The sequence below is a fragment of the Lichenostomus cassidix genome, chromosome Z, assembly GCF_008360975.1.
Source record: "Lichenostomus cassidix isolate B80296 chromosome Z, HeHo_3.0, whole genome shotgun sequence".
Taxonomy (NCBI): Eukaryota; Metazoa; Chordata; class Aves; order Passeriformes; family Meliphagidae; genus Lichenostomus; species Lichenostomus cassidix.
This window is the reverse complement of record NC_139511.1, coordinates 8269639-8282927: the sequence shown is the minus strand read 5'-3', so window position 1 is coordinate 8282927 and position 13289 is coordinate 8269639. Positions and strand designations below refer to the sequence as shown.

The 13289-nt window shown below is 34.6% G+C and overlaps 1 protein-coding gene across 1 annotated transcript in view; it reads left to right on the top strand.

Annotated features, from left to right (window-relative positions):
- The window catches only part of MAN2A1 (mannosidase alpha class 2A member 1), a 124774-nt gene that overhangs the window by 58436 nt on the left and 53049 nt on the right, over positions 1-13289 (top strand). Inside the window, exons 10-12 of the mRNA XM_085043266.1 lie at positions 735-920; positions 2260-2374; positions 5284-5351. Of these exons, the coding sequence (XP_084899392.1) occupies positions 735-920; positions 2260-2374; positions 5284-5351 (369 nt within the window). The remainder of the gene's footprint in view (positions 1-734; positions 921-2259; positions 2375-5283; positions 5352-13289) is intronic.

The window sequence follows — 13289 nt, the reverse complement described above, 5'->3', positions numbered from 1 at the left end:
TCAGATTTGCAAAAATAGAACTGTAACATTTTAGGAAAAAAGACGGGGAAAAAAGTTAACAGATGTTCTCCCAGAATTTATGCAGGCATTTTTGTTAGTCAAATATCCATAATAACTGGCAATTATGAGGATATTTTTTGTAAAATAAATTTAGATTTTCATAAAGCAAGTGAGAATCTAGTGATAATATTTTAGTGCTAGGCTTTTGCAACAGATATAGAAGAGAAAGACTCTGCATTCTGTTCAATATAAGGGTTTTGGAATCCAGTGTTCTCTCTATTCAGGTGAATGTATAGTGAGCAGATTAATGAAGTGCTTAAGCCCTTAGAAGAATTTAGTTTGCTTAAAGCGCAAATGGCAAAATAGATATTAGATAGGGTACAAATTAATTATTTAAGGCAATTTTATTTGATTAATAAGTTATTTTTTTAAATGGATGTTTCTTTTAAGGCAGTCCATCCATACTGTGAAGTTTTAAGACCAAATCTGTATACCTCATACATTTATGAATGTGTATTTCAATTTGCACTGTCATATTTTTATTTTAAAGCTCCATTTTCCATCACAGAAGTCTTGCTGGAAGCTACTGTGTGAAGCTAGAAACAGCCTAAAATGTGCAAGAACAAGTTTTTAAAGGATTTATGGAACTATTACAGTTCATTCTTTAGATAAATGTATATTGTTTTTTACATTTTAACCTTATATAAATACTTGATTATTCTCTACAATTCCAGAGCAGCTGAAGTTCTCTACTCCTTGGCTTTAGTACAGTCCAGTAAATCTGAGAGGATGAGTCAATTTCCTTCTGTGGATGACTATAAATTGCTGACAGAAGCTAGGAGGAACCTTGGGCTCTTCCAGCACCATGATGCTATCACAGGAACAGCAAAAGATTGGGTTGTTGTGGATTATGGCACCAGGTAATTTATTATAAGTACATAACCGTAAATATTAATTTCCTTTTGAATTTTTAGAACTGAAGTTTATTTCAGACATACAGTTTTGATATAGCAACATAATCCACTGACAGTATAGTGTTCTCCATGAGGAATGGATTTGATTACCCATGCTCTTCATTTATGAAACATTTTTCAAGCCCTAGTAAGAATTTGATGTCCAGACAAAATTTTGATGTTTCAAAAGGTAGACATGTTACTGAGATTTCCTTACATCTTAAAATCTTCTGCAGTAACTGCCATATAGGAGAACTTACTATATTTGTCTGTCCTAAGCAATAATCAAAGATGTGCTACTTTTAACATATATTCCTTGGAAAATCTCACACCCTCTGCAGCCTACCTTTCTTAAATGAGGGAAATCTTTTTCATTTTGACAGTCTTCTACTTCACTTGTCTGTCATTGTCTACTGTTATTGCATCTGGTGGGTATTTCCCAGTGTTGAGAAATTATACTGCTACCTCCTTAGAATTTTTTGAAGAAGATTGCAGGATATGTGGATGTCTGTGTATGCACATGCTTTAATTATGGGTTTGTTCACACTATGGTAGCATATTGGAATGTTAAGAACTAATAAATTTGATTAATTGAGGTGATAATGGTAGACTGATGCTACAGCATGTTCATTAAATAAGTAATTGTTTTAAATGCATCTAAAATACTCTTTCTCTTTTAAAACTATTTCATTACAACTGTTTTTAAAATCCATATTTTTAATTTAGTAAATCAAGAGTTCACAATGGAGTTGGTTATGAGAAAGTAAAAGAAAGGGTTTTTTTCTCTTTACAAATAAAATTATACAGCTGTCTGTATTTAGAAATTTCTAAACATTGTGTGAATTGTAACAATGGAAATCATGGTAGTTTATATAGTTTATAGTTCATATTTTTTGTGTTTCTGATTGTTCTCTTAATGTTGTATAAACACAATCTTGACTCTGTGACCAGTGTTTCAGGCTTGTCTCCACTATAGATACTGAAAATCAAATATACAAATTGCAAACTTTTCTAAGCTTCACATTTTGAAAAAGTACTTGGTATTCTGAGGACACACTTGTTGTTACAAAGCAGACAGGAGATGATGTACCTTACTTTTAGTATGCCAGAATGAATATTGTGAAATTCAGAATATTTCTACATTTTTCAGGCTGGTCACCCATTGCGACTAGCTAATCTTAATTTTATGCTATATTGATGTTAAAAATTTTATTTATTTTTCTGCAAATCATATTCTTGAGCTCTTAAGTTGCCACAGTGAATAAAAACAACTGAAAACTAACCAAGACTTTAAATGTCTTAACAGGCTTTTCCATTCAATAATGAACTTGAAGAAAGTGATAATTGACTCTGTTCATATTCTTATCCTAAAGGACAAGAATGCTTATGATTATGACACAGCAACTCCATTCCTGAAGATGGTGAGCTATCTTCCTTGATTTTTTTTCCAAAAATGAAATGTGAATTATGTCTTTTGAATACAGTATGAGTAGCATGGGAAATATCAGAACTAAATTTGCAGTTAATGCCTTCTCAGAAATCTGCTACTTATCACTCTTCATATTAATTGAAGATATTAGAAAGTAAAAAGTGAACATCAGCTGTTGATGCTGAAAAAAACCTGCACAGCTAAATGAAAGGAACTTACTTTGTTCCACTTTGTAAATTATGTAGTAAAAGCAGGTGTTCTAATTTTCTTGTGGGTATAAATTTGTTGGTGACTTGAGTGATATACATATGTAAGTGACTATACAACAGTATTCAGTCCTGTAATTTGACTTCACTTGTACTTTAAGAAACGTGGGAAGAAGAAAATTTCCATCCCTAACAGAAGTGTAACCTTAATTTGCAAGACTAGGTCTAGACAAGATTTTGTGCATTTTTACCTTTGCTGAAATTATTTGAAACAGGAATGTTCAATGAAATGGATAACGAAGTCAGCAATGGCTCCTCATGTATTATTTTGAGACCTTTTTTACAGTGAAGAACACCTTGAAGAAACACACTTTCTAATATTGTTTCCTTTCAGAATTCTTAAGTTTCTTCACTTTCTGAACAGAAGTCCTCTCTTACAGCTAGGAATTTTTTGGAAGTCTACTTAAGTGCATTTACCTTGAAGAGAGACAAAATGAGGTGCTTTAATCTCTTTGTGCACAAACATAGTAGGGTTAAGACACGCTTTATTATATGATTACCTCACACTTCTGACATAATAAACGTGACATATATTGCACTGCTTTAGTTATCCCAGGTGTGTCATACCTTGAATTATTCTGTCATATGTATACATAAAAAAAAAATCATTCTTTATAACTTTTATGACTTTTATACAAATACATGTATGTATATTCTGCATGTTTGTGTCGTGTGAATGTGTGTCACAAATATATAATTTTTCTCCTCTTAGAAAAAGAAATGTGTGCTTTCATAAAGTAGGAATATTTTGAAGGCATTCATAGGATGAATTTTTTTCACTCCTCCTCTGAATTGTATTGGAAGATGTTGCCATGTAACATTTTACTAAATTTTTGTTGTTCCTGCGCTTTATCAGTCTGGATTAATGCCACTGCATTATAGAAGTACTAGTTGCTGTATAATCTGTATGTAGCCTAGGAGCATACTAATTCAATAAGCTATTATTACCACTGTGAAAGCAGAAATTAAAAAGGAAGTTCTTATTTCAATGAATTTATTGTGTCTATATCAAACAAAAAAAATTAGGGGATTACAAAAGTAGATAAAGATTTATCTGTATGATAAACAATGTCTGCAGCATATCATAAATCTAATATCTCTTCTGTGCACTGGATGTAGCAACAAAGCTTTTTAATGTGGGATTTGTAGGCTGCTAAGAGGAGAATTTAAGGATGCTTACGAAAAACCTTTGCAAACCTTGAGCAAGTAGAAAGTTTAAAGGCATTTGTTTTGGAGTACAGACTGGGGTATTTTGGTGGCTGATAGAAGCTCACATCAAGAATTGCTCAGCAATGGGCATTCAGAGTGAATGTCAAGATATTCCTTTCAGAATTCTTAAGTTTCTTCACTTTCTGAATAGAAGTCCTCTCTTATAGCTTCTTATCATCATAGAAAGACAAATGATGAACACTCTAAGATTGAAAGTGGCTGTCATTTTTGAGTGAAGAAGTAAAAACACTTAAAAGGAACAGAGCACAAGACCATAGGCAGCAGCATTCCAGCAGGCAGTAGGTAAAACCAGGGAAAAGTTCTTGGAGGCAGGAAAAAGGAAGTTGGGAATAAGACACTGTAGAAAGATTCCAGAATTGCACTGCTTGCACTTTTCCTACTCTTCTTAGTTATTGGTTATACACAAAAGAATAATGTTTTTCTCAGTTGATAAATGAATACTTTTTACTTCATGCGTTAAGTTTTACAAACTCTACACTAACAAACAAGCAAAAAAACACTTGGAAGGAAATACACTGAAAAAAAGAACAAACTTAAAGATCTCAGAATGACCCAGCTTTGCTTGGATCATGGATGGGACTCAAACTGAAAAAGTAAAGCTGTGCAACCATTGCACCATTCCTGTACATTAGTCTTAGTTCTTTCCGTGCAGAAAAAAAAAATCATGTAATTGACAATTGCTGGATTTGAAAAACATGATTTTGAGGCTGTTTTGAGGAACTGAAAACTCTGCACTTCAGTTTCAAAGTCTATAGTTTTTTATGAACTGACAGGAATGCACTGTGAATCAGCAGTTTGGCTGTTCTCTTAGACTAATGCAACAGTGACAGCAATGTCTTGTCTCTACCTTTCCTCAGTGGAAGTGAGCCCTACACTACACCACACCCCAAAGTAGTGTTTTTGAAACTTCTCTTTGCGTACAATATAAGGTAACAACAAGAGTTCAGTAAACTAGAAAACTGGAAAAAACGTCGGAAACTAGACAGTGAATCCTTGTGATAAATGCACAGGAGTGTAATGTTTCAGATAGTTTTATAGCAGGAGAAAGTTAATAAAAATATGTGATAAGCATTTGCAAAATTTGAAGAAAGTTGGTGATTATGAAGTCTTGTATGCAGCAATAAAAACACAGGCATAACAATTTGAGAGTGGAATCGAATAAGATATTTAATAAAAATAACTTCCCAGTGAATTGGTCAAAGTGGGCCTCTTTCTTTTGTCAGTGTGAAGGATTTAGTTTATTAAATTTTGTGGTTTGTCATCCTCAGTCACGGGCTAAAATAAGCTCTGGTTTATGGTGTTGTTAATGTGGTTTTGTACTACACAAAATGCATATAATAGACAAAGCTCATATATTATCCACTGAAGTGTATTCAAAAACAAATTCAAAGATGTTCTCTTGTAGGACGATGTTCAGGCTTCTCAAGATTCTTTGCCACGCAAGACAGTTATAAAGCTGACATTGCAACCAAGGTAAACAATTTATATATTACTCAGTGTCTGAGATTCTTTTAGCAATGTGTAAGTTTTCACTACCTAGTAAGTAGTTTTTTATGGCATTTCTTTTTTTTTTTTTCCAAATTTCACTCAAAGCTAAAAGTTAAAAAAAAATAGGGAGATTATGCTAATATTATGTGTCTAATTGAAAGAGGGTCACGGCACATTAAAACTGTAGGCATTTCTCACCACCGCTGAAGTAAGTTTTCTGTTTCTGTGTGCTTTTGCAGCATTGTAATACTAAATAGATTATGCTTGAGAGAAGCAATAGAAGACTGTAATTAAGCAGAATTACAGGTGCCTCAATTAACTCTCTGAGTAAAATGTTAAGTTTTTATGAGGCCTGAAACCCACAATTTATAAATACTGGATTGTCTTTAAAAATCAAATAGGAGATAAGCTAGGACACTGTTCTCTCTTTAACTCCAACTTTCCATAGTATTGAGAAGGCTTACTTTTTTATTTATGTGTAGTTGTAGAGTATTCAGTTGAAACTGGTATCCTGCTATTCCCATGAAAACTCATATCCAACCTGAAATAATGTACACATTCATTGAAAATGGCTGATCCAAATAAAGTGAATAAGGTGTATGGGTATGAGAGCTGCTTGTGTGTGTAAATCAAATAATACAAGGTTTTTCCTTACAGAACAGAAGATTTAAGAATCATTTGAAAAGCAGTGAATGCTATTTTTGCTGATGTTGGTATTTGATTTCTCTAGTTCTATCAAGTGGCAAGCTAATAAGACCTATTTGTCTAATTCATGAAGGTGTCCAACTATTCAGCAGACTAACTGCTACTGTTAAAAATATATATAATGAAATTATTTGAAAAAGCAAGTAAAGTTTAGTCCCTGTGAGCTTTTGGGGGAAACTGTCTTCAGTCCTCCAGCACTAAATGTGCATAATATGTCTATATGTAGTTTTGGTATATGCTTTTCTCTAGAAGAAAAAGATTTAAGTTCTAGGACTATTTTTTTAATAGGACTTCTAGTCTTTTACTGGAGTTCTATATAGATGCTAATAGATTATCTTAAACTTGTCCAAAATGGCTAACAACTCAGGTGCCTATTTATTTAAAGAAAATATTTTAGGTTTTTCACAATCATGTCCTCAGGTTTCTTCACTGGAAGAGGATTGTATATCTAGTATATAAGCACTTGGCTAGTGGCAAGTTATGATGTAGACTTCCTTTGCCATTTGAGGATAGCTTTATTGCCTTTGCTTTTCTTACCTAGGTTAGTTGTTGAAATTTCCCCTGTGCCCCTTTCATCCTCTAATATGCCTTTTGTTTGCATACAGTGTTCCACTTATGTCTTTGCATAATATGCTGAGTAAGTTTGTACCTTTGTTGTTTTTATTCATTTCAGACATTTGCCCTTTTTTTCCCCCCTATTAGTTGTACGTTAAATAGATATACATGACATTACCATTAACATTATTCTAGCAGACTATTGCTGCTGTTCTCTAAACTGGTCTTAACTTACTAAGAAGATGGTACTAGTGAAAAATTGCTAAGTGTATGTTGTCTGGTATTGTGAAGATACTATACAGTCCTGTAAGGTGTGATTCATGTTCCAAAGACTGTAATCAGAAATATGGGAGAAAGAATGAGGGGGAAAATGAGAGGCAAGGGACAAAGAAAGATTATAAGAGAATATTTATATTGCTTACTAAAACCATGCTTATTTTTTTACTTCCTTTTTGGAAACACTTTCAAAGTAATGCTTAAGTGTACACTACTCATGTTTCCTTTATTGTTAAAAGTTTCATTTGAATATCTGTTTGTGAAACTGTTTTCACTTACAAAAATGAGCTTAATCTCTTAAGGCTTCTAACTGTATCTCTGGTTGAAGTCTGAATATCCACTAACTTTATTACCATTGGGAAAAGTGGTATGTAAGCTGACACAGTAACAGTTGGTTAAATCTAGTATGTGATTATTATAACTACATCTGAGTTCTCCAGTGTCATTTCATGAGAAATGTTAATTTCTGTAGAAGCTTAAACTCAACAAATTTATTATTAACAATTACTATGCTTAAACTTCAAACTTTAAAGTTTGTAAGAGAGAAAGTAGCATTTTCCATTTAAAATTTTGGGACATCAGCAGATTTTAAATACTGATTTTCACCTAAACTTTGTTATTTGCTTATCTTCTGTTCTTAATAGACCTTATTGCTCACCTGTGTATAATTGAATCTCTAGATTTCTTTCTGTGTGTGTTCTAATATGTCATTATATAGCATAGAAATTAAATCAGTGTAACTGGCAAGTTGTTACTTTTCTCTGATTGGCTATTTAGCTTTTTTTATTTTTGCATTTCCATGGCAGAACTTTTAAAAATATCTGTATTGTAACTTGGTAATTCTTATGAAAGTGTGGTTCATATCACCTGTGAGTTTAGAGGGACACTGATGATGGGAAGCTCATAATGGCTTTTTAAATCCCAATAATTTAATTTTTTTTCTTCATTTTATTGATGGCAAATATAACCAGTTTTCTACAGGAAAGTAGTTGGTAGTGTGCTTTTTGCCTTTTTCATGCATCCTTACTATTGAGTGTTTTTTAGTTAAGTGTTCCTCTTCACTGCTCATGGAAGTTCAAGTCAGTAGTGAAAACTGATCTAACAGATTGCACAGGAGGGCTACCACTACTCGATTACATGGGGGGAAAAAAAGAAAGTAGGAAAAGGTCTATCTTTCAGTAGTTAATTGTTCTAGTATGAAGTATCTCTATATTGCTGTGTAGGTGAACAGTATTTTTCAAACTGCTTCCAAGTAGGTGCCTGTGGTAGTTTTGATTGGCTCAAAACATTAGTAAAGTATTTTTAACATCTAGGAGAAATTTAGACTCCTCAGAAGCTGTTGTAGTAGGCCTGGGGAGGTGTCTGAGGGGTGGGGAGTGGCACAGAGATGGCTCCTGTGTGTCCTGAGTGAAAGTTCTGGAAGTTTTTACATCAAGTCCATCAGAGCCAATCTCTAATGGCTCTGAAAGTGATAGACATGCTACCGGCTAAGTTTGGGCTAGTTGGAGGTGCTAGTTACACCTCTGTGAAAACATATTTAAGAAGAAATCAAAACAAAGGAGGCATGCACTTCTTTCACATCTTTGTAGTTGGAGGAGGTGGAGGTGAAAATATGTGAGGGAAAATAGCATAGAGATTGTCAAGGTCAGTGAAGAAGGGGGGGATAAGGGGTGCTCCAGTGCTCCCAGCACCGGAGCTGAAAACTTTCTGCTAGCCGTGGTGAAAGCTATGGGGGAGCAAGAAGTTTCTCCTGCAGCCCATGGAGTCCATAAAGATGCAGAAATCCACCCACAGCTTACTCCAGAGGAGCAGATGGATGCCTGGAAAAGACTGTGAACCAGTGAGAGTCTCATCTAAGAGTTAAAACTGCAAAAACCTTTAACTGGGAGAGAAAGGCCTTGCTTCTGGGATGGAAGCAGCCTGGCCTCGGCTCGGGAGAATCTGCACAGCACCTTATAGACAAAAAGACTCACAAAGCAGCAGAATTCGGGCGGGATGTTGCTCATGAGATTGGACCCACTCCAAAGAAGTTCCTAGAGGACTGTCTCTTGTGGGAAAAGACCCCGTGGCTAAATAGAGACCCCTTCTTGATTAAACTAACCAGAGAACTCCTCTCACATTGCCCCCTGTCTGTGTTGCTGGTTTGGAAAGAGGGAAAGGGGGGATGAGTGCAGAGACTGCTTCTTAAGAAGGTGGGGGTGAGAGCAGAAAACTGTCTGGAGAGAGAAACAAGTAGAGATAAAGAGTATTTGTAGTAGAAGAATTGTAGTGATGAATAAATGTGAGAATCTTCTCTGTGGACTGAAAAAAGGCCCTACACCCTGCCTCCCTACCCGGCTTGTGGATTGTAAAAGAGGAAAGGGGGTAAATACTATGGGTTCATAAGAGGGGGAGGGGGGGGAGTGAACAAAATAATGTATGAAAAGTTTATTTTTGCCTTGCACCTATCTTCCAATTCCGTTAGGTAATTAAATCACCTTTTTTGCTACTTTAAGCTTAGAGCCTGGTTGCCCTCTTTTCATGCATCCTCCTGGCAATGTCCTATCTCAAACCCATGACAGTGCCACATGTAACCTATTTGGTATTGTTTCTGTCCCCAACTGAGCATCTCTTCTCTGTAGTGCTGTTGTGACATTTTTAGGAATCCGTCGTTTTATTTTAAAAGCCATGTGTTAATTTTGATGAAATAAGTATACAGTGTATTTTAAATCTTAACTTTGACTCTGCCACCTTAGAATGACTAAGTAGCTTTATGATCAGGCTTTTGAATACTGAAGTTACAGAGTCTTCAATTACACTAAGTCCCTTTGAACTGATAAATGAAGTTACATGCCTTTTAAAAAAATTATTACTTTCAGCTGAAAAATGGAGCTTTCACAAGACAATATCCAACTAGATCTGTAACTACTTCAGTCTTATTCTGAAGTTAAAATTATTACGTGTCTTAGAGACAAAGCCCAGGAGTGTGCTGATAAATTGGGTGCTGGTTCATACACTGTGAGTGCCCAGCCCTTTAATATAATTACAGGTTTTTAAAAGCAGTCTGTCCGAGGTCATACTTGCTGAATGGTAGAAGACTTGCACTCACTGGACTTGGTGGGTGGGGGATGAGTTTGAACCTCTGTGTTTGAACATCCAGTTCGGGCTGTCAGCAGCAGGTGAAGGACACGCTGACTGGGAGGGGAAAGGTTTTCCAGCTATTTCTGTCTTTGCTGCTTCCTGGAGACCCCATTGCAGGGGAGCATGATACGTGAACAAATGACTGAATTGACTGTCTGCACCAACTCAGATGTTGTAGTTGGTCTTGCTTTGCACGGTGAACCTGAGTGAAAAGGCCTAACAATGGCAATTCGGTTTTATTTCCCCCTTTTGTTTTAACTTCTGAACCTTCATATACCTAGCTGGGCAGTTTCAATACTGGGCTCCACTGCACTCTACAAGCACTGTGTGAGACATCCTATCTTAACTGAAGATGCTATGGCATTGAGAAAATTTTTTAAAACCATGGATTTAGAATTGTTTTTAGTGCTAAGCCAACTATTCTTATATTTTCCTGCAAATAACTTTTGTCAGCTAATCTTAGAAGAGCAATATGCTATGATAACCTTCTTATCAGGCTGGTTTTATAGCTTAGCAGACTCTATTTCCACCAGCTGAGCTATTTAGATTGCCTAGGGGATTAATTATAGGAGGATACACTGTAATCAATTATTTCTTCAAAGATCTGTCAAAGCACCAAGCAGTTTCATGACATCTGCCTTATAAAAGAAAGTTGCCTTTTTTTGAAGTAGAGGATACAAAATAATCTGGGCTATTATGCTTACCTTGTTATTTGTGAGGAGGTTTTGGCTTAAGGTTGTGTTTGATAAAGTTTTGGCATTAGTTGTGTTTATTCCATTAGGTCCAAAATTCATGATATTTTTTGAGAAAGAAAATCCCAATTTACCTCTATAATTTTTCAAGTTTAAAAAATTCACTTGGCAGGGGTTTTCACTGCTTTCTCAACACAGTGCTGTAATGTAGAAATTAAGGCTAACTTTAATGTGTGATAAAGAGTAAGGTACAAAGGTAAAAAATTCTTGACAAAGGAGTGTTTGTGTTACTATAATTGGTTGGATGTTGACAGCAAGGATAACTTGTGTGAGAAGGAAACTTTGTTAATAATATGCCATAACTGTCTTTCTGACTTTAATAAGTGACTGGATCAGGGTAATACTCTTTGTTTGGCAACTTTAGCTTTGGCGGTGGGTTTTTGGTTTTTTTTCCTCTTTAGCCCTGTGTTGCCCATTTTGATACAATCAATCTAAACTGTTGTCCAATGTAGTTACAAGCAGAGGACCCTCCAATAACATTTGACGTTTTAATAATATACATCTTAATGACTTTTATGCTTGCATGATTTCAGAGGGATATATATTCCTAGTTAGAAACAGCTGGAAAAAAAGACAGTTTTTTCTGTCTTTTTTCTGAAAAAAAGACAGAAACAAAGGTATTTTCAATTACCAATGAGGAAAAAATAACAAGTATAAAGAAAACAAATAAGAATACCATAACATTTAAGATATCATCAGAAATATTTGTGGCAATTCAAACATTGTTAATATGCACACTTGTTCCCCAGAGAAGGAAACAAATCTCAATAAAGCAAGCAAACAAACAAACCCTAACCAAACCAATAGTTTTAGGTTTTTATTCATTAAGTAGTGATAGCAGTATGCACAACCTTGTGTTTTTGGTAAACTGAAACCTCTGTGTTAGTATCATTCAGAGAGGTAGACAGGATGAATGGTCATTCAGTCAAGCCTTAACATTCACTGCTTCTATTAAGAAAAAATGTTTAATTAAGCACTTGTGTTAAGCACACAGGACTGCAAATAAGTAAAAAATCAGAAAACACTTTGAAGGTGATATATTAAGAACTTGCACTTTAGTTTCCAATACTGTGGCTGCCCAGGTTGAATACAGCTTAATGTTTTTTTGAAAATTACTTTAAAGTGTTAATCTCGATGTTCAGCTGCCTGATCAATTTACTAGATTTCAGGTGACCTGTAACTGCCACGCATATGTTCTGTTTGTAGTAAACTCAAGGTCATTTTGACTAGATTGATTGAAAATTTAAAAAGCATAATCCTTGGTTTTCATGATGCAAGAGCTGTTACAAAGGCAACGAAGTGCTTGGCTGACACAGGATAATTCAGACGTCCGAATCTTGGTACATCATGTAATGTGAATGTGAAATAAGTATTTCTGTAAAAATTATTTTGTAAAAGTGGTGACTTCAAAATGAACAAAAAGCATGATACATTAATTCTGTTTTATAGGTGGAACTTAGCTGTGCAACTATCTTTATGACCAAAACCAGCAAACTCTCCACTGACAATGTCTAACTGGACAGGAAGTGAGGGCTATGGAAGTGTTTCACAGGACCTTGATCTCTTTATTCTCACTCTTTCTGTAAGGCCACAACAGTTTTTCTTACAGAGGTTTCTGTATTTACTGTGTGAGTTTTGTACTTTTTGTGTTAAAAAAAACTAAAGAAGTATACTACAATGCAGGCTTATCTCAGGGCACTGGTAGTTGACATCTCTAGAAATTTATCTCTGAACTCTAAAAACAAAACAATAAAGCTAAGAGATGAATGCCTGCTTTGGTTTAAGGGATAGCTCTTTAAAACTGAATTGTACATTTTTTGAGTTATGATAGATTTTCATTATGAAGAAGAAAAAAGCAACTTTGATTTGCAATTAATTGTACTTCAAAGCTTTTTGTGGAATTAATTTTTATTTTTCAACACTCAGTTTTTTAATGTTATGCCTGTGAATTCAAGTTATTCTAAAAGTTGTTAAATTTCAAACTTTTAATGATTAATTTTTCAGTGCATAAAAATATTATGCATCAAACTTTTTTCCATTTTTGGTATGTCTTACTGTGGATGAGCCAATGACAGTCTTCTAAATGTTTTTGTTTACTGACTGTCTTTGAAATTGCCGTTGCAAAATTAAGCCAGTAAATAAGCTCATAGTTTGTAGCATTTATAGAATCTTTTTAGTTGTTCTAAATTGCAGAAATTTAATCTTTTCCTTTCAATGCACAAAATATAAGCATCTTTTGTTGGGGTTTGTAGTACCAGTAAAGTCAGATAGTGAAAGTGTTTGACACTTTAGTTGCTATAAAAAATTATAGCATTAAAATAAAAGATGACAATTGGGTCTTAAAATAAATTTCTGTTTTCCTCTGAGAACACTGTAGTGGAAGTGTCATGAAATGCAGAAGGAACAGATAACCTAAACATACTTTAGGGGAAGAAAAAAACCTGAGTTTGTTTTCAAAAAACAGAAAGCAGTCGTTAAGAAGGAATATGGTAGTGAATAACTGAATGCAACTGAA